General features: G+C 46.4%; 1 protein-coding gene across 6 annotated transcripts in view; it reads right to left on the bottom strand.

Annotated features, from left to right (window-relative positions):
* The window catches only part of rbl1 (retinoblastoma-like 1 (p107)), a 133,928-nt gene that overhangs the window by 36,120 nt on the left and 71,212 nt on the right, over positions 1–26,596 (bottom strand). For all 6 annotated transcript variants that reach the window (XM_072515382.1, XM_072515380.1, XM_072515381.1 and 3 more), the window contains 6 exons: positions 24,709–24,841; positions 20,929–21,201; positions 20,552–20,772; positions 6,750–6,926; positions 2,184–2,255; positions 1,958–2,051 (listed from right to left, as the gene is read on the bottom strand). In XM_072515382.1, coding sequence (XP_072371483.1) covers positions 1,958–2,051; positions 2,184–2,255; positions 6,750–6,926; positions 20,552–20,772; positions 20,929–21,201; positions 24,709–24,841 — 970 coding nt within the window. The remainder of the gene's footprint in view (positions 1–1,957; positions 2,052–2,183; positions 2,256–6,749; positions 6,927–20,551; positions 20,773–20,928; positions 21,202–24,708; positions 24,842–26,596) is intronic.

The raw sequence follows: 26,596 nt of genomic DNA, 5'->3' as shown, positions 1-26,596 counted from the left end.
AAACTAATTGAGTACTCTAAATATATTTTAAAAAGTGTACCCGAACAGGCGTGTGGCGACTAGGGGATTTTCACAGTAACGTCATTGCAGTGTTAATGTAAGCCTACTTGTGACAATAATAAAGATTATTGTTATAAAGGACTCTCTAATTTGCCCCAGCAATGTACTTAAATTTCAATGTGAGAAGAGCACTCCTTAAAAATTTCAATTTCCCATACCATCCATCTGTTCCCCTGGCATATGTGGTGCGAGGGCATTGATGGAGAGAACCAACATCCCAAATGCCAAAGTATGTGCAGTGTCTGACTATTTATAATGAAATGGTCTGACTTGGAAGAGAGAAGGAATGGTACCTGTAGAGCTGATGTTTCAATTTATCACAATAACAACCTGCATTCATGAAGCACCAATACAAACAGATGAATTAGGAACAGGGAGAGTCCTTTCAGCTCCTTGACCCTGCTCTGCCATTAAGATCATGGCTGAGCATCTCGCCTACTCCCAATAACCTTTCACCCCCTTGCTCACCAATAATCCACCCAACTCTGCCGGAAAGACCTTGCTTCCACCACCTTCTGAGGACGAGAGTTCCAAAGACTCACAATCCTCAGAAAATATTTTATCTCATTTCACAGAATCTCTAGTGCAGAAGGAGGCCATTCAGCCCATCAAGTCTGCATCGAACCTCCGAAAGACCACCCCACCTAGGCCCAACCTCCCGCACTTTTCCTGCAACCCCACCCTAAGGGGCAATCTGGCATGGCCAATCCTCCTAACCTGAACATCTTTGGACAATGGGAGGAAACCGGATCATCTGGAAGAAACCTACAGAGACAGGGAGAGAATGTACAAACTCCACACAGACAGTCACCCGAGGTTAGAATTAAACCCGGGTCACTGGCACTGAGACCCCAGTGCTAACCACTATACCACTGTGCTGCTTTGGGTTTTAAATGGGCGAACCCTTATTTTTAGACTCATTGTTCTAGATTATTCCACAAGAGGAAACAACCTCTCCACATCCCTCCCGTCTGGACTCCTTAGGATCTATATTTTAAAATATGGGGGAAAAAGGGTTTGCACAGAGATGTAGAATCACAAAAACAGCATGGAAGGTCTCATTTGGCCGGTGTGTTGTCCGCTATCTCTCTGCAAGAGCAACTAACCTACACACACACACAGATTTTCCCCATAGCCCTAACCAAACCTAATAAATCAAGGTGCCTCAAACATTTCCAGCTGTGCAACCCTTTTGACCTCCCAAGATTTAGCACGGTGTATACAGTAAAATAATAACGGTGCAAAATGCAAGTCTAATATGTTGCACAAAGAAACTAAATCTCACAGAAGGATATTAAGAATTTCATTTTATTTTCTTTGAAGGCACCTCTGAGAAATATTATATTGAAGAATTAAACCACAAAAAAAATTATTGCGCAATAGATACACACATACAAAAATAAGCTTAAAAGATATTTCTTTGACTTACATGAATACATTTATTGTAACAAAAAAATCTGTTATGCAACAAATACTTCCAAGACTTACCTTCTTGTTATTTTTAAATGGGAGCATCCACTCCTCCCCCCCCCACTCTCGGATCCCCCCCACTGCCTCTTCATGGCCCACCCCCACAGTGTACAACTGAGCACTGACCCCTGCATGGGTCCCGCGAAAACCCATTTGGAACCCCTGTAATAAGTGATGCTAAACCAAAGAGATCACCAAAAACCTGATCGAAAAGGTGGGATTTAAATAAGATTTTGGGAGAGAGATAAATGGGTAGGTTGAGGGAGAACTCAAGCATGCGGAATAGAAATTGGCGTGTTGAAACAGAACATTTTCTTTCTTTGCCTCAACATTCTCCACGTTAAATCTAAACCAGTTGCTAACTCAGAAAAGTTCCATAAATTGTCACCAAGTATATTGAAATTCTCAGTAGTGGAATAGGACTCACCCTGCTCTTCCATGTCTACATCTTCCTCTGTGTACTCTTCAATATCAGTCATCCTCAACCATCGCCCTCTTTTAAGAAGAACACTTCTATATACCTGAATAAAAATGATTCAAGATTATTACACAAAGCAGAAGTTACTTGCAAAAAAACCACTTAGTGAGATTTCTTTATATTTTCTTGTCAAAAGGGCCAAACAACGAAGCATGAAGATCGAATGGAAACTCACGTGGCTGTTGGCTTGGGGTTGGCTTCTGTAACATTTCATTATATCTGTGAAAGACCTGTCCTCCTTAGTAACCTGTAAAAACAGTATTTGTGATAACATGAATACAACCAATTGCAAACAGGAGGGGTTTTTAAAAATGCAGTGTACTCTGCAATTCTTTCACCCCACTCTGCAATTCTTTATTCTCTTTCAGTTTGTATTCCACGTTCTTTGATTGTCACATTTTCTCATGTTTCATCTCCATATTTCTCTGTTAATCATCTACTCGTTTACAAGTTGAGTACCAGCAATGGCTGACAGCACAACTTAACGGTAGTAGGGTGTAGGTAGTGGTTAGGATGTTACTGGACCACTAATATGTTAAGTAAAGTCACCATAATCCCAGATGACCATAGGCTGCTTTCCTCTTATGAGGGGGAAAGCTGACTGGTGGTGATTTAACCTGAGGATCACCTCAGGCGATGAGCAAGGTTGAGAAGGCGGTGCCTTCATGAATCTCAGGCGGTAGGGGAATTGAACCCACGCTGTTGGCCCCGATCTGCAGCAGGAACCAGCCACCCGGAGGTGTAGACTAATAATCCAAATTGAATTTAGTTTTGAAAAGCTGTAAATCAAATGCTGGTACCCGTAAATAACTATGAAGTTGAAGGATAGTCGAAAATTTCCAGGGTACACCAAGCTCCTTTAGGGATGGAAGCTTTCTGTTCTTGCCCAGTCTGAGTTGTGTGTGATTCCTGTTTAGCGCCCATGTGGCTGTCTCTTAAATGTCCCTTAAAGTGGATAATAAACCCTCAGTTATATCAAATTTCTACAGCAATTCAGGAAGAAGACCCACCACTGTCTTCTTAGGGCAGCTAAGGATGGACATAAATGCTGGCACGGCCAGTGAAGATCAAGTCTCAACTATGAAGTTTATAATACTTCAAAGTCACCCATATTCTCCTTTGGACAAAGGTGAGTACAAGTGTAGGAAACTCTTTCATCAGACAGTTATGATACAGTAGCTCTCCATATGGCCTAATTATTCTATATTTACCATTGAAAAAACTAGTGTTGATCATTTATTTTGTAATATAAGAGGTTAAGGATTGTACTTTCAGTCACTGTACAGTTTCCTTATGGTTACTTGTTTCTGATTAAAAGGGAAAAAAGATAAATGTTGGAAATTGGAAACAAAAACAAACATGATTGAATGCATGGAAATCTTTTCACATGTTATGAAATTTAACTTACCTTAATGTCGAGTGCGGAGGTTGGGAACTTGAACTCCCGACAAACAATAAGCGAGCTGCACACGCGCAGATCTGCACCCAAGTCCTTGGGTGCCTGCGCAGGATTGGAAAACGGGGTGAAAAACCTAGTTTGCGTGACTGAGAGCGGAGCATCATTGGGGAAGAGAGGTCCCAAAAGATGAGTCCCAGAGAGGAAATGGTCCCAGTTCAATTAAAAGGCGAGGAGCAGTGAAACAGGCTCCAGACAAGAAAAAGGCTGCGGCAAGATCCAAGAAGGCAGTCGAAGGTTGATGACTCAGCGCTGCTGGAGTGAAGGTATCACTACGGAGCAGTAATGTTCTGCTCAGTGCAGCCGAAGAGCTAAAGTTGTGCTTGCGAGCTGCTACTCGAGTGCTTGAGAATTCAGGGAAATGAAATTCGGGAATTGAGACTGAAATCCCGCAGATGAGGTCCAGGTTGAGTGGCATTTGGAGAGTAATCCAAGCTAGAGAGACAGATTTTCAGTGAGATTGGTCGACTCAGCGTTACTGACGTCTGGGTGGGTTGTTGAAAAATCCGTGGAATGTGGTTTGATCGTGTACTATGGTGTGTTCAACCACAGTTTGGCTGTTAACCTAATACTAACTCTGAATGTTAAGAATATAAGATAGATCTTGTAAATTGCATAATCTTTCTCACCTTGTACAGGAAGTTTTATTTTTTTTGTTTGTTCAAAACCCATGGATTCTTGTGGCTTTATTCACTGAGCAAGTGCCTTGAATATTAAACTATCTACATTACGCCAAAATGGTAAGGCAGCCTGGGGGCGCAGTGGTTAGCACTGCTGCATCACGGCACCAAGATCCCAGGTTCGATCCCGGCCCTGGGTTACTGTCAGTGTCGAATTCGGACCTCCCCCCCCGCCCCCCACTCCCCCCTGCGTGGGTCTCACCCCCCACAACTTAAAAGATGTACAGGTTAGGTGGATTGGCCATGCTAAATTGCCTCTTAATTGGGGAAAGAAAATAATTGGATACTCTAAATTTATAAATAAATAAATAAGTACAAAATTAAACAAAATGGTATTGGTTCTCTACGGGATCTTACCAAAAGCTCAGGGTCTGGCTTACGATCCTCTTATTCCTTCTTCTTCGGCAATCACTTGCTACCACACATGATTAGCCACTCAAGAATCTTCCTGCCATTGGTCATGTGTTCTGTGGGTCATTGTGTGGCAGATGAGCCCGATCCTCGAGCCCCACCTCCAACCGCATAGTTGTTTCCTGGAGGTGGGATTGGTCCTTGGACTGGAGATCACTGGCATTCCTTTTGTTTGTCTGGTACTCCAGAACAATTGTGTCCCTTCAATCAGGAAGTTCCTCCAAATAGATCTCTTCTGAGTAAGCCTTCAGGGTGTCTTTGAAGTGCTTCCTTTGTCCTCCTCTTGTTTGAGAGCCTTTCTTGAGCTATTACCTCAGGAATAAGTGTTTTACTTTGAGCAGAAGAGGTGCATCAAAAGGTGGAGTGGGGTAATGGGAGTGCAAGGAAGGGTTGTCCATGCTTCAGAGACATCATCCTGGAGGTGCACTTGCAGTGTGTGCTGGAAAAAAAGAGATACTATTCTCAAAGGATGAGAGGGGAAGCAGGCCAGCCAGCCTCGTGAAGGAGGCATGGCTGGAGGGGACTGAATAAGTACCAGGATTGTGGCACAAACATCGGTGCAGTGCTGGAAGCTCGCCAATTACCTCGCGAGAGCTGGTAAGTGGCATGCGGATTGCAGGCCAGTAATATAATACGGAAGCCATGACATGTGCAGCAACATGGTAAGGCAGCCCATACACAGGGATTCAACAAAGATCAATGCGTGCATCAATGAATGCATGCAGCAGGCCTTCCTTTGCCACAATGGTGGCCTTAAGAGTGATGCATTCATAAGAGTAGCGCAAGGACAGGAGTGCCATTGCAGGAGAGACAGCGAGAGGTGCTATGGCAGTGTGCTGAATTGTTTTCATTTGTCATTTCTCTTTGGTCCATCATCATCAAAATGATACTCAAGAGCATATACAGACAGGAGGAAGAACAGGAAAGTCATTAACGGTGCTCAGCTCTCCCACAGGGCCAGTGGTACAGCAGAAAACATGGAGTTCAGCAAAGACCTCAATGGGAAACGAGTCATCGGAGGATGCACCATCACATCAGCGCAGTACACTCTCTACCGGAACAGGCACTCTCATACTGGTGAGGTATAATGCTCTGTTAAAATGGGTGGAACAAGCTGGTGAGCAAAGTACACATGTTCAGTCGCTGGTGAGGGAGGCGGTGGCAACTGTAGCTAGTGCCCATTGGAAGATTGTGGACTGGCCTAACAGTGCTTGCCTCCACACACATGCTGAGATACAGGAGTCATTAATGAAGCAGGTGCTTATCGAACAGCATTGGAAAATGTGTGAACACCTGTTAGTGTTTCCACAAGCTGTTCACTCTCATGCGTGCCTGGCCTCGCTGGAAAGATCCTTAAGAAGAAAGCCACTAGTTACTGGCTTCCACAGCAGTCCTGCCACACATCAATCCTCTAAAATGGCAGTCATGAGCTTTCCTGCTTGGAAACTCTACACTTCTTACTGCCCATCAGTTAGAGGCAACAATCAGCTCCCTCCCACTGTGCTCGTCTCATTGTAGCTAGTGAGATGCTAAGCTCCATGAGGCTCGCGTGCCTTTTACGAAACTGCAGCTGCTGTGGAAACATCACCATTACTGACTCCCTTAACTGCCAGCCAGTGGGCTACCGCTCCTGCTCCCCGGCCAGTCTTCAGAAATTTGGCTGGTGTCTGGAGGTCTGCTGGCAGCAGACCCGACATGCTCTCTCAATATTTTCCCGGATGCCCAATACGAATCTCACCTTCAAGGGTCTGGGAAAATTCAGCCCGTTATTTCTGACTCACTGGTACAGCCTCATGTTGAAAATTTGTCTCAGGTCTTTCTACGGTAACAAAGCAAAAGCTCTGCCATTCCACCATGAAGTTTTGAAAGAAACCAAGTATAAAACAATAAGACAGACTAGAATAGGCTGGAGTATGAAACAATAAGACAGACTAAAAGAAAACACAGCATTTTGGTGCACTTCATTTCATTTCTAAATTGCTCCTTTTTTAAATAGAATAGGCTGGAGAACGATATATCAAAGTTGGAGGCAAACATAACAGGACTGACAAACTGGCCTCTGGTGAATGGCAACAGTCCAGTCAAAGATTTCCCAAAGCTTCAGACACACCCCAGCAACCCTGGTTCAACAAGTGATTAGTTCAGCATTTCAGCAAGAGGACAGCCATACAAGCTGGAAAGGTAAATACCGTACCTTTGCCATTATGTAGACAGCACAAAGGAGGAGCTGATCAAGGTGTCTGTCTGCCATCAGATCTGTACAATGCACCAAAGAATACTCAAAACAAGTCCAAATCTTCCTACGAAGCTCTGCAGACACATCCAGTTTTAAACACAAGTCCCGCAGACGGACACTGGCCAGATGATATACCTGGAAGAAAAACATGCTTATATTTCTGTTCGTTAAAGAAACGAGAGAAGCACAAGACAAGAAACAGAAAAAATCCAACCCTGGAAAAACAACACGGACATGAAAGTTGTCAAAAAGACTTTAGGAAGCAAAAGAGGTTAGCAGAATGGACTAGCAGGTGGTAAATGCAATTTACTATGATTAAGGTTCATCGAGAGGAAAATACACACAAAATGAAACTATGCCAAAGAATATGAATAAACAGACACCTTGGGATTACCTGAAAGTGCCAGTGCAGGAAAGTAAATCATAGAATTTACAGTGCAGAAGGAGGCCATTTGGCCCATCGAGTCTGCACCGGCTCTTGGAAAGAGCACCCTACCCAAGGTCAACACCTCCACCATATCCCCATAACCCAGTAACCCCACCCAACACTAAGGGCAATTTTGGACACTAAGGGCAATTTATCATGGCCAATCCACCTAACCTGCACATCTTTGGACTGTGGGAGGAAACCGGAGCACCCGGAGGAAACCCACGCACACACGAAGAGGATGTGCAGACTCCGCACAGACAGTGACCCAAGCCGGAATCGAACCTGGGACCCTGGAGCTGTGAAGCAATTGTGCTATCCACAATGCTACCGTGCTGCCCTCGTAAAGTCTCTTAGATTACGAGTTAGAATATTGTATTTAGTTTATGTTCTTTGATTTTGGAAAGCATGTTAAAGAATAGAAAATGTATGAATAATGCCAGAGATGGGCAACATGAGAAACTTGATTTACTGGGAGTATTCCTACTGGTGGGAGAGGGGGGAGGAGGGAGGGAGGGGGAAGGGGGGGTTTTCTGGGGGGCATTTGAGCAAGAAAATACATGAATGATCTGGAAAACTGATATGTACGGGAGGAATCCAATGTACAAAGTTCTGTATCATATTGACTTCCCATGTTCATGTCTTGCTATGCAAGCTTTCTTTCTTTCTTGTTATGGCGGGGGCGGTTGTTTGTAAGGTTGAAAATTGTGTTTAAAAATTCTTAATAAATATCTTTTTTTATTAAATAAAAAATTAATGGATCAACATTGTTATCCTTAGAACACATAGGTGTACAGGTCCACAGGTCACTGAAAGGGGCAACACAGGTGGAGAAAGTAGTCAAGAAGGCATACGGTATGCTTGCCTTCATTGGCCGGGGCATTGAGTATAAAAATTGGCAAGTCATGTTGCAGCTGTATAGAACAGTATAGTGTTCAATTATGGTCGCCACACTACCAGAAGGATGTGGAGGCTTTAGAGAGGGTGCAGAAGAGATTTACCAGGATGTTGCCTGGTATGGAGGGCATTAGCTATGAGGAGAGGTTGGATAAACTTGGTTTGTTCTCACTGGAACGACGGAGGTTGAGGGGCGACCTGATAGAGGCCTACAAAATTATGAGGGCATAGACAGGGTGGATAGTCAGAGGCTTTTTCCCAGGTTAGGGGGGTCAATTACCAGGGGGCATAGGTTTAAGGTGCGAGGGGCAAGGTTTAGTGGAGATGTACGAAGCAAGTGTTTTTACACAGAGGGTAGTGGGTGCCTGGAACTCGCTGCCGGAGGAGGTTGTGGAAGCAGGGACGATAGTGATGTTTAAGGGGCATCTTGACAAATACATGAATAGAATGGGAATAGGGGGATACAGACCCCGGAAGTGCAGAAGATTGTAGTTTAGTCGGGCAGCATGGTCGGCACAGGCTTGGAGGGCCGAAGGGCCTGTTCCTGTGCTGTACTTTTCTTTGTTCTACATGTACAGCAATGTTGGGAGTGCAAATTTTTATTTCAGTCTGTCTTTTAAAAAATATATATATATTTTATTAAAGTTTTTCGATCAAACAAAAATTTCCCATTTTACAACTTTGTAATAATATATACATTGATCGTTTTTTAAATAAATAATATGCTGACTATCGGCAACTGCCAACAACAAAATAAGAAACAACAGAAATAATAACTAAGATAGTAACTTTGTGAAATCAAATATAAATAACTAATATATAAACACACATAAAACCCCTGAAGACCCAAATGAGCCCTCCCCCCTGGGCTGCTGCTGCTGCCTTTCCTATTTTCCCTTATCGCTGTGCGAGATAGTCGAGGAACGGTTGCCACCGCCCGGTGAACCCATGAGCCGAACCCCTTAATGCATATTTTATCCGCTCCAGTTTTATAAACCCTGCCATGTCGTTGATCCAGGCCTCCACACCCGGGGGCTTAGCTTCTTTCCACATAAGTAGAATCCTTCGCCGGGCTACTAGGGACGCAAAGGCCAACACGTCGGCCTCTCTCGCCTCCTGCACTCCCGGCTCATCTGCAACCCCAAATATAGCCGACCCCCAGCTTGGTTTGACCCGGACCCCCACCACCTTCGAGATCACTTTTGCCACACCAACCCAGAACCCATGCAATACCGGACATGACCAAAACATGTGGGTGTGGTTCGCCGGGCGTCCCGCGCATCTCCCGCACCTATCTTCCACTCCAAAAAACCTACTCAGCCTAGCTCCCGTCATATTGAGTTTCAGCGGGAGCATTGCGGAAGTGGTTACTGGGAGGTAAGTCAACCTTTAAAAGCACTTGTCTTTGCAGGGGCAGGCCAGTCGATTTCGGCGTGAGAACAGCTGGTGAGTCAGTTTCAGCGGGAGCATTGCGGAAGGAGGTTGCTGGGAGGTAAGTCAACCTTTAAAAGCACTTGTCTTTGCAGGGGCACGCCAGTCGATTTCGGCGTGAGAACAGCTGGTGAGTCAGTTTCAGCGGGAGCATTGCGGAAGGAGGTTGCTGGGAGGTAAGTCAACCGTTAAAAGCACTTGTCTTTGCAGGGGCAGGCCAGTCGATTTCGGCGGGAGTGGAGCTGGCTGGTTAGTCAATTTCAGCAGGAGCTGAGAATTTTTCTTTTTTTTAAAATTAGTTTTTTAGGCGGGAACAGGAAGTCGACCCGCAGACGTCTGGGAAGACCCTCACCAATAAATTCTGGTGGAGAGGAAACCCATTGGTCTGAGGTAAGTACCATATTTTATTATATTATTATTATTTTTTATAAAAATTTAATTTAGTTGTTAGCCAGATCTTGGTAGAAAGTTAGAGGAATGGCAGGGAAGGGAGTGCAATGTTCCTCCTGCAGGATGTTTGAGGTGAGGGATGCAGTTAGTGTCCCTGCTGATTTTACCTGCAGGAAGTGCTGCCATCTCCAGCTCCTCCAAGACCGAGTTAGGGAACTGGAGCTGGAGTTGGAAGAACTTCGGATCATTCGGGAGGCAGAAGGGGTCATAGATAGCAGCTTCAGGGAATTAGTTACACCAAAGATTGGAGATAGGCGGGTAACTGTAAGAGGGACTGGGAAAAAGCAGTTAGTGCAGGGATCCCCTGCGGTCGTTCCCCTGAGAAACAAGTATACCGCTTTGGATACTTGTGGGGGGGGGACTTACCAGGGGTAAGCCATGGGGTACGGGCCTCTGGCACGGAGTCTGTCCCTGTTGCTCAGAAGGGAAGGGGGGAGAGGAGCAGAGCATTAGTAATTGGGGACTCTATAGTCAGGGGCACAGATAGGAGATTTTGTGAGAGCGTGAGAGACTCACGTTTGGTATGTTGCCTCCCAGGTGCAAGGGTACGTGATGTCTCGGATCGTGTTTTCCGGGTCCTTAGGGGGGAGGGGGAGCAGCCCCAAGTCGTGGTCCACATTGGCACTAACGACATAGGTAGGAAAGGGGACAAGGATGTCAGGCAGGCTTTCAGGGAGCTAGGATGGAAGCTCAGAACTAGAACAAACAGAGTTGTTATCTCTGGGTTGTTGCCCGTGCCACGTGATAGTGAGATGAGGAATAGGGAGAGAGAGCATTTAAACACGTGGCTACAGGGATGGTGCAGGCGGGAGGGATTCAGATTATTGGATAACTGGGGCTCTTTCTGGGGAAGGTGGGACCTCTACAGACAGGATGGTCTACATCTGAACCTGAGGGGCACAAATATCCTGGGGGGGAGATTTGTTAGTGCTCTTTGGGGGGGGTTTAAACTAATGCAGCAGGGGCATGGGAACCTGGAATGTAGTTTTAGGGTAAGGGAGAATGAGAGTATAGAGGTCAGGAGCACAGATTTGACGTCGCAGGAGGGGGCCAGTGTTCAGGTAGGTGGTTTGAAGTGTGTCTACTTCAATGCCAGGAGTATACGAAACAAGGTAGGGGAACTGGCAGCATGGGTTGGTACCTGGGACTTCGATGTTGTGGCCATTTCGGAGACATGGATAGAGCAGGGACAGGAATGGATGTTGCAGGTTCCGGGGTTTAGGTGTTTTAGTAAGCTCAGAGAAGGAGGCAAAAGAGGGGGAGGAGTGGCGCTGCTAGTCAAGAGCAGTATTACGGTGGCGGAGAGGATGCTAGATGGGGACTCTTCTTCAGAGGTAGTATGGGCTGAAGTTAGAAACAGGAAAGGAGAGGTCACCCTGTTGGGAGTTTTTTTATAGGCCTCTTAATAGTTCTAGGGATGTAGAGGAAAGGATGGCGAAGATGATTCTGGATATGAGCGAAAGTAACAGGGTAGTTATTATGGGAGACTTTAACTTTCCAAATATTGACTGGAAAAGATATAGTTCGAGTACATTAGATGGGTCGTTTTTTGTACAGTGTGTGCAGGAGGGTTTCCTGACACAATATGTTGACAGGCCAACAAGAATCGAGGCCACGTTGGATTTGGTTTTGGGTAATGAACCAGGCCAGGTGTTGGATTTGGAGGTAGGAGAGCACTTTGGGGACAGTGACCACAATTCGGTGACGTTTACGTCAATGATGGAAAGGGATAAGTATACACCGCAGGGCAAGAGTTATAGCTGGGGGAAGGGCAATTATGATGCCATTAGACGTGACTTGGGGGGGATAAGGTGGAGAAGTAGGCTGCAAGTGTTGGGCACACTGGATAAGTGGGGCTTGTTCAAGGATCAGCTACTGCGTGTTCTTGATAAGTATGTACCGGTCAGACAGGGAGGAAGGCGTCGAGCGAGGGAACCGTGGTTTACCAAGGAAGTGGAATCTCTTGTTAAGAGGAAGAAGGAGGCCTATGTGAAGGTGAAGTGTGAAGTTTCGGTTGGGGCGATGGATAGTTACAAGGTAGCGAGGAAGGATCTAAAGAGAGAGCTAAGACGAGCAAGGAGGGGACATGAGAAGTATTTGGCAGGTAGGATCAAGGAAAACCCAAAAGCTTTCTATAGGTATGTCAGGAATAAGCGAATGACTAGAGAAAGAGTAGGACCAGTCAAGGACAGGGATGGGAAATTGTGTGTGGAGTCTGAAGAGATAGGCGAGATACTAAATGAATATTTTTCGTCAGTATTCACTCAGGAAAAAGATAATGTTGTGGAGGAGAATGCTGAGCCCCAGGCTAATAGAATAGATGGCATTGAGGTACGTAGGGAAGAGGTGTTGGCAATTCTGGACAGGCTGAAAATAGATAAGTCCCCGGGACCTGATGGGATTTATCCTAGGATTCTCTGGGAGGCCAGGGAAGAGATTGCTGGACCTTTGGCTTTGATTTTTATGTCATCATTGGCTACAGGAATAGTGCCAGAGGACTGGAGGACAGCAAATGTGGTCCCTTTGTTCAAAAAGGGGAGCAGAGACAACCCCGGCAACTATAGACCGTTGAGCCTCACGTCTGTAGTGGGTAAAGTCTTGGAGGGGATTATAAGAGACAAGATTTATAATCATCTAGATAGGAATAATATGATCAGGGATAGTCAGCATGGCTTTGTGAAGGGTAGGTCATGCCTCACAAACCTTATTGAGTTCTTTGAGAAGGTGACTGAACAGGTAGACGAGGGTAGAGCAGTTGATGTGGTGTATATGGATTTCAGCAAAGCGTTTGATAAGGTTCCCCACGGTAGACTATTGCAAAAAATACGGAGGCTGGGGATTGAGGGTGATTTAGAGATGTGGATCAGAAATTGGCTAGCTGAAAGAAGACAGAGGGTGGTGGTTGATGGGAAATGTTCAGAATGGAGTACAGTCACAAGTGGAGTACCACAAGGATCTGTTCTGGGGCCGTTGCTGTTTGTCATTTTTATCTATGACCTCGAGGAAGGAGCAGAAGGGTGGGTGAGTAAATTTGCAGACGATACTAAAGTCGGTGGTGTTGTCGATAGTGTGGAAGGATGTAGCAGGTTACAGAGGGATATAGATAAGCTGCAGAGCTGGGCTGAGAGGTGGCAAATGGAGTTTAATGTAGAGAAGTGTGAGGTGATTCACTTTGGAAGGAATAACAGGAATGCGGAATATTTGGTTAATGGTAAAGTTCTTGAAAGTGTGGATGAGCAGAGGGATCTAGGTGTCCATGTACATAGATCCCTGAAAGTTGCCACCCAGGTTGATAGGGTTGTGAAGAAGGCCTATGGAGTGTTGGCCTTTATTGGTAGAGGGATTGAGTTCCGGGGTCGGGAGGTCATGTTGCAGCTGTACAGAACTCTGGTACGGCCGCATTTGGAGTATTGCGTACAGTTCTGGTCACCGCATTATAGGAAGGACGTGGAGGCTTTGGAGCAGGTGCAGAGGAGATTTACCAGGGTGTTGCCTGGTATGGAGGGAAAATCTTATGAGGAAAGGCTGATGGACTTGAGGTTGTTTTCGTTGGAGAGAAGAAGGTTAAGAGGAGACTTAATAGAGGCATACAAAATGATCAGGGGGTTGGATAGGGTGGACAGTGAGAGCCTTCTCCCGCGGATGGATATGGCTGGCACGAGGGGACATAACTTTAAACTGAGGGATAATAGATATAGGACAGAGGTCAGAGGTAGGTTCTTTACGCAAAGAGTAGTGAGGCCGTGGAATGCCCTACCTGCTACAGTAGTGAACTCGCCAACATTGAGGGCATTTAAAAGTTTATTGGATAAACATATGGATGATAATGGCATAGTGTAGGTTAGATGGCTTTTGTTTTGGTGCAACATCGTGGGCCGAAGGGCCTGTACTGCGCTGTATTGTTCTATGTTCTATATGCGCCCTGTGTAGAACCTTGAATTGTATCAGGCTGAGCCTGACACACGAGGACGAAGAGTTTACCCTACTTAGGGCATCTGCCCACAGCCCCTCCTCAATCTCTTCCCCCAGCTCCACCTCCCAATTTCCCTTCAGCTCCTCTACCATCGTCTCTCATTTTCCTATATATATATCTGACACCCTACCATCACCCACCCATGCCCCCGATATCACTCTGTCCTGGATCTCTTGCGCCGGGAGTTGCGGAAATTCCCTCACCTGTTGCCTCACAAATGCCCTTACTTGCATATAGCGAAATGCATTCCCAGGTGGCAACCCATATTTTTCTGTCAGTGCTCCCAGACTCACGAACGTCCCGTCTAAGAACAAGTCCTGCAATTTCGCAATTCCTGCTCGCTGCCAAGATTTAAATCCCCCATCTATCCTTCCCGGGACGAACCTATGATTGTTCCTTATCGGGGACCACACTGAGGCACCCTTATGTCGTCTCCACTGCCCCAAAATTTTCAGAGTTGCCACCACCACTGGGTCTGTGGTGTATTTTTTCGGGGAGAACGGCAACGGCGCCATCGCCAGTGCTTTTAAGCTAGTTCCCCTACAGGACGCCATCTCCAGTCTTTTCCACGCCGCTCCTTCCCCTTCCCTCATCCACTTACATATCATTGACACGTTGGCGGCCCAATAATAATCATTTAGACTCGGCAGTGCCAGTCCCCCTCTGTCCCTACTGTGCTGCAGGAACCCCCTCTTTACTCTTGGGGTCTTTCCAGCCCACACAAAGCTCATAATCCTCTTGTCCACCTTCTTAAAAAAGGCCTTTGTAATCAGTACAGGGAGGCACTCGAACACAAAAAGAAACCTCGGAAGGACCACCATTTTAACCGCCTGCCAATGACAGGGGCGCCATGTCCCACCTCCTAAAGTCCTCCTCCATCTGCTCTACCAGTCGTGCCAAGTTAAGCTTATGCAAGGTTCCCCAATTCCTGGCCACCTGGATCCCTAAATACCGGAAATCTCTTCTTACCCTCCTCAATGGTAAATCGTCTATTCCCCTGCCCTGTTCCCCGGGGTGCATCACAAACAGTTCACTCTTCCCCATATTCAATTTATATCCTGAAAATTCTCCAAACACCCTGAGTGTCTGCATTATCTCAGGCATCCCCTCCACTGGGTCCGCGACATACAACAACAAATCATCCGCGTATAATGAAACCCGATGCTCTTCTCCTCCTCTAAGTACCCTCCTCCACTTCCTAGAGCCCCTCAGCGCTATGGCCAATGGCTCAATTGCCAACGCAAACAGTAACGGGGACATCCCTGTCTTGTATCCCTATATAGTCGGAAGTGGTCAGATCGTTGCCTATTTGTAATCACACTTGCCACCGGGGCCCTGTACAGGAGCTGAACCCATCGAATGAACCCCTCTCCAAATCTAAATCTCCTCAGTACTTCCCACAGGTAGTGGGAATGCTTTCTCTGCATCCATCGCCACCACTATCTCCGCCTCCCCCTCCAGTGGGGGCATCATCATCACCCCCAACAGCTTCCGTATGTTAGCATTCAATTGCCTCCCTTTAACAAACCCCGTTTGATCATCATGCACCACCCCAGGACACAGTCCTCTATCCTCGTCGCCATCACCTTGGCTAAAAGCTTGGCATCTACGTTCAAGAGGGAAATAGGCCTATATGACCCGCACTGCAGCGGGTCTTTGTCTCTTTTCAGGACAGGCGATATCGTCGCCTCCGACATCGTCGGGGGTAGTGTCCCCTTTTCCCTAGCTTCATTAAAGGTTCTCGTCAGAAGTGGGGCCAGCAGGTCCACGTATTTCCTATAGAACTCCACCGGGAACCCATCCGGTCCCGGGGCCTTCCCTGCCTGCATGTTCCCAATTCCTTTTACCACCTCCTCCACCTCAATCTGCGCTCCCAGTCCAATCATCTCCTGTTCCTCAACCTTCGGGAACTCCAGCTGGTCTAGGAAACGCATCATTCCCTCTTTCCCTTCCGGGGGTTGAGCCTTATATAGCCTCTCGTAAAATACCTTAAACACCCTGTTCACCCTCTCCGCTCCCCGTTCCATCTTTCCCTCCTCGTCTCTAACCCCTCCGATCTCTCTCGCCGCCCCCCTCTTCCTAAGTTGTTGGGCCAGCAGCCGGCTCGCCTTCTCTCCATATTCATACTGCACTCCCTGTGCCTTCCTCCATTGTGCCTCCGCCTTACCCGTGGTCAACAAGTCAAAGTCCGTGTGCAATCTCTGTCTTTCCCTGTATAGCCCTTCATCTGGAGCCTCCGCATATTGCCTATCCACCCTCAAAATCTCCCCCAACAATCTCTCCCTTTCTTTACCCTCTTGTTTCCCCTTATGGGCCCTTATGGAGATCAGCTCCCCTCTAACCACCGCCTTCAGCGCCTCAGAGACCACTCCCACCTGGACCTCTCCGTCATCATTGATCTCTAGGTACCTTTCAATACACCCCCTCACCCTTACACATACTCCCTCGTCCGCCAACAGTCCCATATCTAATCTCCAGAGTGGGCGCTGATCCTTTTCCTCTCCTACTTCCAGATCTACCCAATGCGGGGCATGATCTGAAATGGCTATAGCCGAATACTCCGTTCCTGCCACCTTCGGGATCAGCGCCCTTCCCAGGACAAAGAAGTCTATCCGGGAGTACATTTTGTGGACATGGGAGAAGGAGGAAAACTCTTTACTCCTTGGTCTGGTAAATCTCCAGGGATCCACTCCTCCCATCTGTTCCATAAAGCCCTTAAGCACCTTGGCCGCTGCCGGCCTCCTCCCGGTCCTAGATCTGGACCGGTCCAGCCCTGGGTCCAGCACCATGTTGAAGTCCCCCCCCCCATTACCAACTTTCCCATCTCCAGGTCCGGGATGCGCCCCAGCATATGCTTCATAAAGTTCGCATCATCCCAGTTCGGGGCATATACGTTCACCAGCACCACCGCCTCACCTTGCAATCTGCCACTCACCATCACGTATCTACCCCCACTGTCCACCACTGTGGTCTTCGCCTCAAACAATACCCGTTTCCCCACCAGTATTGCCACCCCTCCATTTTTCGCATCCAAGCCAGAGTGGAATACCTGCCCCACCCATCCTTTTCTTAATCTGACCTGATCCGCCAGTTTCAGATGCGTCTCCTGAAGCATGACCACGTCTGCCTTTAGTTTCTTTAGGTGCACAAATACCCTCGCCCTCTTAATCGGCCCATTCAACCCTCTCACGTTCCACGTGATCAACCGTGTTGGGGGGGCTCTTTACCCCCCCCCACCTCGTCGACTAGCCATCCCCTTTTTTAGACCAGCTCCTCACCCGGTTCCCACACACCTGCTTATCCCCCGGACGGTGCCCTCCCGTCCCATAACAGCTCCCCCTTCCCCTTAGCAGCAGCAACCCAATTACACCCCCCCCCCCCAGATCCCTCTCTAGCTTAGTTGCTCCCCCCATATTGCTTCCAGAAGCCAGCAAACTCTGGCTGACCTCAGCTTCCCCGTTTATCCTTAGCCTCCCATTATGTGAGGCCCCCTCCTCCCACCACAATTTCCATAGCGCGGGAACAAAGCCCGCGCTTCCCTCTCGGCCCCGCCCCTGATGGCGCAGCTCCCTCTCCTTCCCCCTCCCCTTCCCCACCGGCACCCACATTTCTTCGTGTGTCCCCCCTTCGAGGGGAAAGAAAATTTGCCCCCATCTGATTCACAGTCCCTTGCCACCACCTCGCTACTTCATTTCAAACACTCATTCTCAAATCAAGTCCAACTTCTCCTCTTCAATAAATGTCCATGCCTCCTCTGCCGTCTCGAAGTAGTGGTGTTTACCCTGGTGTGTAACCCACAGTCTTGCCGGCTGCAACATTCCGAATTTCACTTTCCTCTTGTGGAGCACCGCCTTGGCCCGATTGAAACTTGCCCTCCTTCTCACCACCTCCGCACTCCAATCCTGATACACGCGGATCACCGCGTTCTCCCACCTGCTGCTCCGTGTCTTTTTCGCCCATCTCAGGACCATCTCCCTGTCCTTGTAGCGGTGGAACCTCACCACTATTGCTCGAGGTATTTCTCCTGCCTTTGGTCTTCTCACGAGGACTCGGTACGCTCCCTCCACTTCCAGGGGGCCTGTCGGGGCCTCAGCTCCCATTAAGGTATGGAGCATCGTGCTCACATACGCCCCAACGTCCGCTCCCTCTGCCCCTTTGGGAAGACCCAAGATTCTTAAGTTCTTCCTCCTCGAGCTATTTTCCAGGGCTTCCAGTCTCTCCATACACCTCTTATGCATTGCCTCGTGCGTCTCCGTCTTCACCACCAAGCCCTGTATCTCGTCCTTGTTTTCGGCAGCTTTTGCCTTCACTCCACGGAGCTCCATCTCTTGGGTCTTCTGCGCCTCCTTTAACCCCTCAATCGCTTGCAGCATCGGCGCCAGCACCTCCTTCTTGAGCTCCTCCACACATCGCCGGAGGAACTCCTGCTGTTCCAGGCCCCATACCAACTGACCGCCCTCCGCCGCCATCTTGCTTCTCACTTCCCTTCTTTGCCGCTGCTCCAGAGGATCCTCCACAATCTGGTCACTATTATCTCTTCTATCCATTCACATCCGTGGGGACTTCTATGTCGCCTCACAGTGGGTTTAGCCTTCGAAAATTGCCGTTGGGGCTCCCGATAAGAGCCCAAAAGTCCGTTATAACGGGAGGTGCCGAAACGTGCGACTTAGCTGGTCATCGCCGCACCCGGAAGTCCCTATTTCAGTCTGTCTTGGCATGAAAGGAACCGAGGAACCTGGGGAGTAAAATCAGTTGGGTGGAAGCGTGCAGATGTGGCAAGATTCCAGATGCAAATAATGATTAGTCATTCTCTGCATCACTTCAAGACGTAACCTGAAGTTGTAAATTGTTGATTAAGAGAATAACAAATCGGGGCATTTGTGGCAGCAAATGGAGTTTGTAATTGTGGGTGTCATTTCATGGGATCTTATTGCACAGGAGACGACTTGGTCCTCGTGCACGAGCCGACTTACTGTAAAAGCTCCAAATTAGCCCCATCCCCCAGATGTTTCCTCGCAGCCCTGCAATTTGTTTCCTTGTCAAGTTCCAATTCTCTTTTGAAAGTTACTACTGAAACTGCTGCCTTCAAGCAGCACGTTCCAGGTTCAGCAACTTGCAGAATATAAACAATTCTCACATTTCACTTGGTTCTCCTGTCAATTATTCTAAAGCTGTGTCCTCTAGTTATCAATATTCCTGCCAATTAAACAGTTAATGTAAAATGATACTAAGAGTGCTGATTTTCATCATCTTTGTTCCTCAGACTGCTTAGTTAATGGATCCAAAAGTTTAAGATAAAGGAAAGGGGATGGGAGGGGGAAAAGATGCTCGCTATTCGAAAATCTCCAATGCTGGCCCATTGTTTCCAAGAGGGGGAGAGATGGACCTGTGCCTGCAATGCACAGAAGGCTGTTATTGACATGATAATGAGTGTTGGGCAGCATAATCAAAGAACCCTCCCACCTGGCTTACTCACTCTTCCAACTTTTTCCATCGGGCAGGAGATACAGAAGTCTGAGAACACGCACGAACAGACTCAAAACAGCTTCCTCCCCGCTGTTACCAGACTCCTAAACGACCCTCTTATGGACTGACCTCATTAACACTACACCCTGTATGCTTCATCCGATTCATGTGCTTACGTAGTTACATTGCGTACCTTCTGTTGCCCTATTATGTATTTTCTTTTATTTCCTTTTCTTTTCATGTACTTAATGATCTGTTGAACTGCTCGCAGAAAAACGCTTTTCACTGTACCTCGGTACACGTGACAATAAACAAATCCAATCCAATCATATAGCAATTTAAACGCATAAGACATCCCAATGCGATACATAGGGAGTGTTTGGACACTACAAGAATAATTTGTACAGTGCAACCTTTTGTCTTGAGGTGGAATTGCTGGGGGGGGGGGGGGGGGGGGGGAAGAGGAGGAAGGAGGAAGATGGCGAAGGCAGTAAGCTGAAGACCCTAAAGGTACATCCAAAGTTCTTTAATACACATCCAGTGGCTCTTTGGGCCTGGAGATTTCAGCTGCACTTGACTTTCCACCCACATATAATTTACAGTGCAGAAGGAGGCCATTCGCCCCATCGAGTCTGCACCGGCCCTTGGAAAGAGCACCTTGCCCATGCCTCCACTCTATCCCATAACCCAGTAACACCACCTAATCTTTTGGACAAGAAGGGGCAATTTATCATGGTCACTCCACCTAACCTGCACATCTTTGGACTGTGGGAGGAAACCGGAGCACGGAAAAAACCCATGCAGACACAGTCACCCAAGGCTGGAATTGAACCCGGGACCCTCGAGCTGTGAGGCGGTAGTACTAACTACTGTGCTGCCCCATCCGCCAGCAAAGGGTTATCCTGGGCATAGCCCATGTTACAGGAGCATCCAGGCACAAATAGTGGTTTAGGACCAGAAATTCAGGAATACCTAGGCCTGAATTTAAGCTCCAATGCAGTGCTGGGGGATCAGGAATCCCACTGACCTAGAATCGTGTGGTGATTGTCCCTTTAAGGGCAGCACAAATCATATCAGTACAGTAAATAGCATTGGTTTGAGTGTTTGGAAATTCACCTTTCTGAAGAATAATGCCAGTGAGCCAGTCTTCTTCGGCTTATTGATTGCTGCTGCCGGAGGTTCCTGCACTGCTCCAATTCCCAATCGCTTGGGAGAAGAGTTGAGTAAAGTCTGGGCAGAGAGTGGGACTTGAACGGTCTCTTCTCCAACTTGAGCTTGCTGGGATACATTCACCTGGACTGGAATAAAAGTGATGCCCCCAGTCTCATTTGCAATACCTGAAAAATAAACAATAATTAAAATTCGACTTCGATAGCAGGGTCACTAAGGAAGCTTTCATTACCAGAATAATTTGAAATTGTGCACCTAAGTGCCTGATGGTATACTCAAAATTACCCTTCAGTGAGAAAAAATGCAGACACACAGAAACTAACCTTGCACAGGTATCGTTAGTGTCTGACCATTGGTCGCTGTCACAGTAGCTGTTGCCATTGGTACTACAGTCTGCCCAGGAGAGAGGGTAATGGTTTCATTGGCTATACTTTGTGTCTGAATAATCCTCAGCCCAGTTGACTGGGCGACATTGATCTTATTCACAAGAGTGTCCATTGAATTGTCATCGCCAAAGAGTCTTCTTTTAGCACTTCCCGCAGAGGGAGAAGTGAAACGATCGTGGACAGACAACGGTGATGCCGGAGGAGGAATATCTGTAAGAATTTAAATGGCGAACAATAAGCAACGATAATCATCAAACCAATAATGTCTTTCCAGCCCCTGCCAAGGTCACATGTCCGACATCAGTTCTGCCGATAGAAGCTTGCGATTGCTAGGTTCTCCCTTCTAAATACTGGCGCACAAAGTTCATACACAGGCACAGCAAATAATTAGGAAGGCTATTGGCCCTTTACGGCTTTGGAGTAGAAGAATAAGGATGTCTTGTTACAATTGTAGAGGTTCTTGGCAAGGCCACACCTCTAGTACTGTAGGGGCAGTTTAGCCCAGTTGGCTAGACCTGGTTCGTGATGCAGAATTAGTCCAGCAGTGCGGGTTCAATTCCTGTACCATCCACAACTCTTGGGGGTAGAGAATTCCCATGATTCATAACCTTTTGAGTGGCGTAATTTCTCCCCATCTCAGTCCTTTTTTTTCTTAAAAATAAATAAATTTAGAGTACCCAATTCTTTTTTTCCAATTAAGGGGCAATCTAGCGTGGCCAATCCACCTACCCTGCACATCTTTGGGTTGTGGGGGCGAAACCCATGTAAACACGGGGAGAATGTGCAAACTCCACATGGACAGTGACCCAGAGCTGGGATTGAACCCGGGTCCTCGGAGCCATGAGGCAGCAGAGCTAAATACTGCACCGCCGTCCTGCCCCTACTCATCTCAGTCCTAAATGTTGGATCCTTATCCTGAAATTGGGCCATGTGTTTTAGATGTCCCAACCAGTGGAACCAATTTCTCAGCATCTACTCTATTAAGCCCCTTCAGAATCTTGTTTGTTTCAATGAGATTGTCCCTCATTCTTTTAAACTCCAGGGAACACAAGCCAATTTACTTAGCCTCTCGTCATAGGACAACCCTCTCATTCCAGGGACCAATTTTATGAGCCTTTGCTGTAATATCTCTAAAGCATGCATAATCTTCTTAAATATGGGGAAAAAAAGGGCAGCACGGTGGCACAGTGGGTTAGCCCTGCTGCCTCACGACGCCGAGGTCGCAGGTTCGATCCCAGCTCTGGATCACTGTCAGTGTGGATTTTGCACATTCTCCCTGTGTTTGCGTGGGTTTCGTCCCCACAACCCAAAAATGTGCAGGGTAGGTGGATTGGCCACGCTAAATTGCCCCTTAATTGGAAAAATAAAAATATGGGGGGAAAAAACTACACAAGATTCTGAAGGGGCTTGGCAGAGTAGACAGTGCGGTTGTTTCTGTTTGCGGGGGAATCTAGAACATGAGGACGCAGCGTTAGGATAAGGAGCCAATCATTTTGAGCTGAGATGAGTAGGGTTGTGAATCTTCGGGCTTATCTACCCCAGAGGGTTGCAGATGGACCATCATTGGATATATTTAAGCCTGAGATAGGCAGGCTTTTGGGCCCTCAGGGAATCAAGGGATATAGATTGCAGGTGGGAAAGTGGAGTTGAGGCAGAAGGTTAGTCACAACCATTTTGAATGGCAGAGCAGGCTCGAAGGACCGGATGATCGAGTCCCCTTTTCCCTTCATTCTTTCGGGGAGGTGGGTGTCGCTGGCAAGGTCAGCATTTGCTGCCATTTCAGCGAATAATTAAGAGTCACCCAGATTGATGTCGGTTTGGAGTTACATGTAGGGCAGACCACGTGGGCCGACAGATTTTCTTTGCTAAAGGACATTAGTGAGCATGACAAACGGTGATATTGGTCAAGGTCACCATTACTGAGTCTAGCTTTATATTCCAGATTTCTTGACTGAATTTAAATTCCACCAGTTGCCATGGCAGCGCATTGGCCTGGGCATCTGGATTACTAGTCCAGTTGCCACATTACCACCATCTCTCCAGTTCCCATTTCTTTTACGGTGCTGTTGTACTTAAAAGCAACAGCCGACTGTTAGATCTCTCAGCATTCCCTGCACCAGACAATCCAATTCGCCAACTTCTCGCCCCCACAACCCAAAAAGATGAGCAAGGTAAGTGGATTGGCCATGCTAAATTGCCCCTTAATTGGGAAAAAATTTTTATTTTTTATTTTTTTCTCATAAAGAGTACCCGGTTATTTTTTTTTCTCCCAATTAAAGGGCAATTTAGCATGGCCAATCCACTTACCTTGCTCATCTTTTTGGGTTGTGGGGGCTAAACCCACGCAAACACGGGGTGAATGTGCAAACTCCACACGGACAGTGACTCCCAGGGCCGGGATCGAATCCGGATCCTCAGCTCTGTAGGCAGCAATGGGAAAAAAATAATTGGGTACTCTATATTTATAAAGCAAAACTTCATTAAACTCATTCACAAAATATGTTAATTAAGCATTTGAACCTACAACCAACTTACATTTTGTTATGGGCCAGGGATTAGAGAACCCCAAAGTGTATCATGGAGTTCACCTGACCCACAACTTTTAATAGATTGTGGTATGGGGAGCACACGGCCCATTCTACAGGTGTGGTACAGCAGAAATAGAAAAGTATTTTTTTTAAAGCAAAACAATATTTATTCTATGAACTCAAGTTAACCTTTTTAAAACATAGTGAACATCTTAGCAACCATGAATTCAAAAACTACAACACTAAGTAAACCTTTAAGCTTTCCTTTTTAACATCCATACGACTTAAAACACCTTTTACCAGTAGCACATCAGATTAAAGTCGCTACTGAAAACATTTATAATTCTGAATTCACCAAATGATCAAGAGATAGTCTTTTGATGGCAGAGAGAACAGCAGTACACCTGCTTGGTCTGGCTTCAGATCCAACACTGAAAACGAAACTAAACACACCCTGCAGCAAACAGACCAGTTCCACCCACACTCTGACATCACTGCAGTAATAAACAGCCATTTCTTAAAGATACTCTCACTACAGATATTTATATACACACCCATTTATAAACACCCATTTCTTAAAGGTACTCTCACATGACAATTTATACTCGACGGAATCCAACAGGCAAATACATCCCAATCTACTTCAAAGGTGTAAGGAAAAAATGTTGGTTCATGAAAAAAGATATCAGTTGGAATGAACAAAAGCGGCGTCAAAGAGGTCAGGTTAAAGAAAGATCTTAATGGAGGAGAATGAAGTGAAGAGGCAGAGAAATATACGGATGGAATTGATGAGCATAGGGCCGAGGCACCTGAAAGCCACAGCCCCTTATGGTAGGATAAAGGGAGAGGGAATACACAAGTGGCCTGTTAAGAACAGACTTCAGGCGAGTCTGATAGCATGGACGGCATTGAGGGCAGTGGTGGAGAGGTAGAATAGGATGTCATCAGCTCACAATGGAATCGGACCCAATGTCTCTGGATAATGTCATCAAGAGACACACTTAGCTGAGGAAGAGAAGCCGGCCGAGGATAGATTCCCCCGGGTCTCCCGAGATGATGAAGCAAGGGTGTGAAAGAAGCCAATGGTAGAGATATTGTGGCCATGGTATGATGGGTAAAAGCAAAAACAAGCTAAGTCACTGAGATGAACAATAGAGGAGGGAAAACAGTGCCCGAGGAGCGAACTCACCACGTTTGTTGAAGGTCCCAGCAATATCTGTCCGGACTTCCTTTACTCGAGGGTGTATTATAGGAGACATTGGCATCATTGGCAGGTAGGTGGGACCTCCATTACCAGTTTCAAAATTGGAAGGAAAGGTCACCTAAAAACACAATTTGTTTAGGATTCCTTCTGATTCAAATAAAATAATGAATTTCCACTCTATGTTACAACCATAATATTCCTGAGCAGGGAGACAGAGGAGTAAAAAGGATAGAAACAAAAGACAAAAAAGTAAGAAGCAAAAGTGAAAGGCAGAAAAAAAACAAGCGGGAAAAACAGATGGGACGATAATGCAAAACAAAGCTAAGATGATGAACAAGGTTAAAAAGACAAGTCTAAAGGCTGTGTGTCTTACTGCGCAGAGCATTCACAATAAGGTAGATGAATTAACAGCACAAATAAATATAAACAGTTTTGATACAATTGCAATCATAGAGACATGGCTGCAGGGCTGAGTGGATGGGATGGGATCTTAACATTCAGGGGTATTCATTATTTGTGAAGGCCCGACAAAAGGGAAAAGAGGTGGGGTAGTATTGCTAGTAACGGAGGAAGCCAATGCAATAGTGAAGAAGGATATTGGCTCAGAAAATCATGATGTGGAATCTGTATGGGTGAAGATAGAAAACATCAAGGGGCAGAAAACAGTGTTGGGGGGTTGTCTATAAGCCCCTAAACAGTAGTGATGTAAGGAAGGTATTAGACAAGAAATCAGAGATGTAAGTAATAAGGGTAACATGGGTGACTTTAATTTATATATAAATTGGACAAACCAAACTAGCAATGGTATAATGGAGAAAAGTTCCTGCAGTGTGTACGTGTTGCCGTTTTAGACCAATAAGTTGTGGAACCAACTAGAAAACAGGCTATTCTAGACGGGGTACGGTGCAATGAGAAAGGATTAATTAACAATCTTGTCGTACAGGGTCGCTTGGGGAAGAATGACCATCATTAAGATGGGAGTCAAATAGTTGAATCCGAAGCTAGGGTCCTGAATCTAAATAAAGGGATGGGTTTTATGAGGATAAGAGGACTAAACTGGCAAGGATAGATTGAGGAACCTTACTAAAGAGGTCGACGGTGGATAGGTAATGGTCCATATTTAAAGAACGTATTCATGAATTACAACAATTATTTATTCCTGTCCAGCATGAAAATAAAATAAAGGTGCCTCAACCATGACTTACAAAAGGAAATTAGGGATAACATTAAATCCAAAGAGGAGGAATATAAACTTGCTAGGAAAAGCAGCAAGCCTGAGGATTGGAGCATTTTATGATTCAGCAAAAGAGGACAAAAAACATGATCAAGCAGGGAAAATACAATTTCAGGGAACACAGGAACTGACCGTAAATGCTTCCATAAATATGTGAAGAGAAAAAGATTAGGAAAGACAAATGTGGGTCCTTTACAGTCAGAAGCTGAGGAAATTATAATGGGGGAACAAAGAAATGGCAGAAATATTCAACACATACTTTGGTTCTGTCTTCACAGAAGGCACAAATAACCTCCCAGAAATGAGGGAACCAAGGGTCTAGTGAGAGGGCGGAATTGAAGGAAATCAGTATTAATAAGAAAATGGTGTGCGGAGGCCCTGGTCCAGTTTCACATGCACCACTTTAGAGATTACCCTAAAATCCTCCTTCCAGTAATGCTCCAGCTTTGGGCAGGACCAAAACATAGGACTGTGGTTTGCACCCTGCCCCGCCCCCCGCAACATTCACACACATCTTCTACCCCCTCAAAGAGACAGCTCAGTTGATATGGGGATTGACATTGCATTCGTTACTGAGCATTGTTTATTGTTGGTGGGTGTAAATTTGGGAGAAAATGTGAAAAAGGAGAATAAAAATAT

Source organism: Scyliorhinus torazame, chromosome 8 (genome assembly GCF_047496885.1).
Source record: "Scyliorhinus torazame isolate Kashiwa2021f chromosome 8, sScyTor2.1, whole genome shotgun sequence".
NCBI classification, from domain to species: Eukaryota; Metazoa; Chordata; class Chondrichthyes; order Carcharhiniformes; family Scyliorhinidae; genus Scyliorhinus; species Scyliorhinus torazame.
Note: the sequence above shows the minus strand (reverse complement) of the source record. Positions and strands in the feature narration are given on the sequence as shown.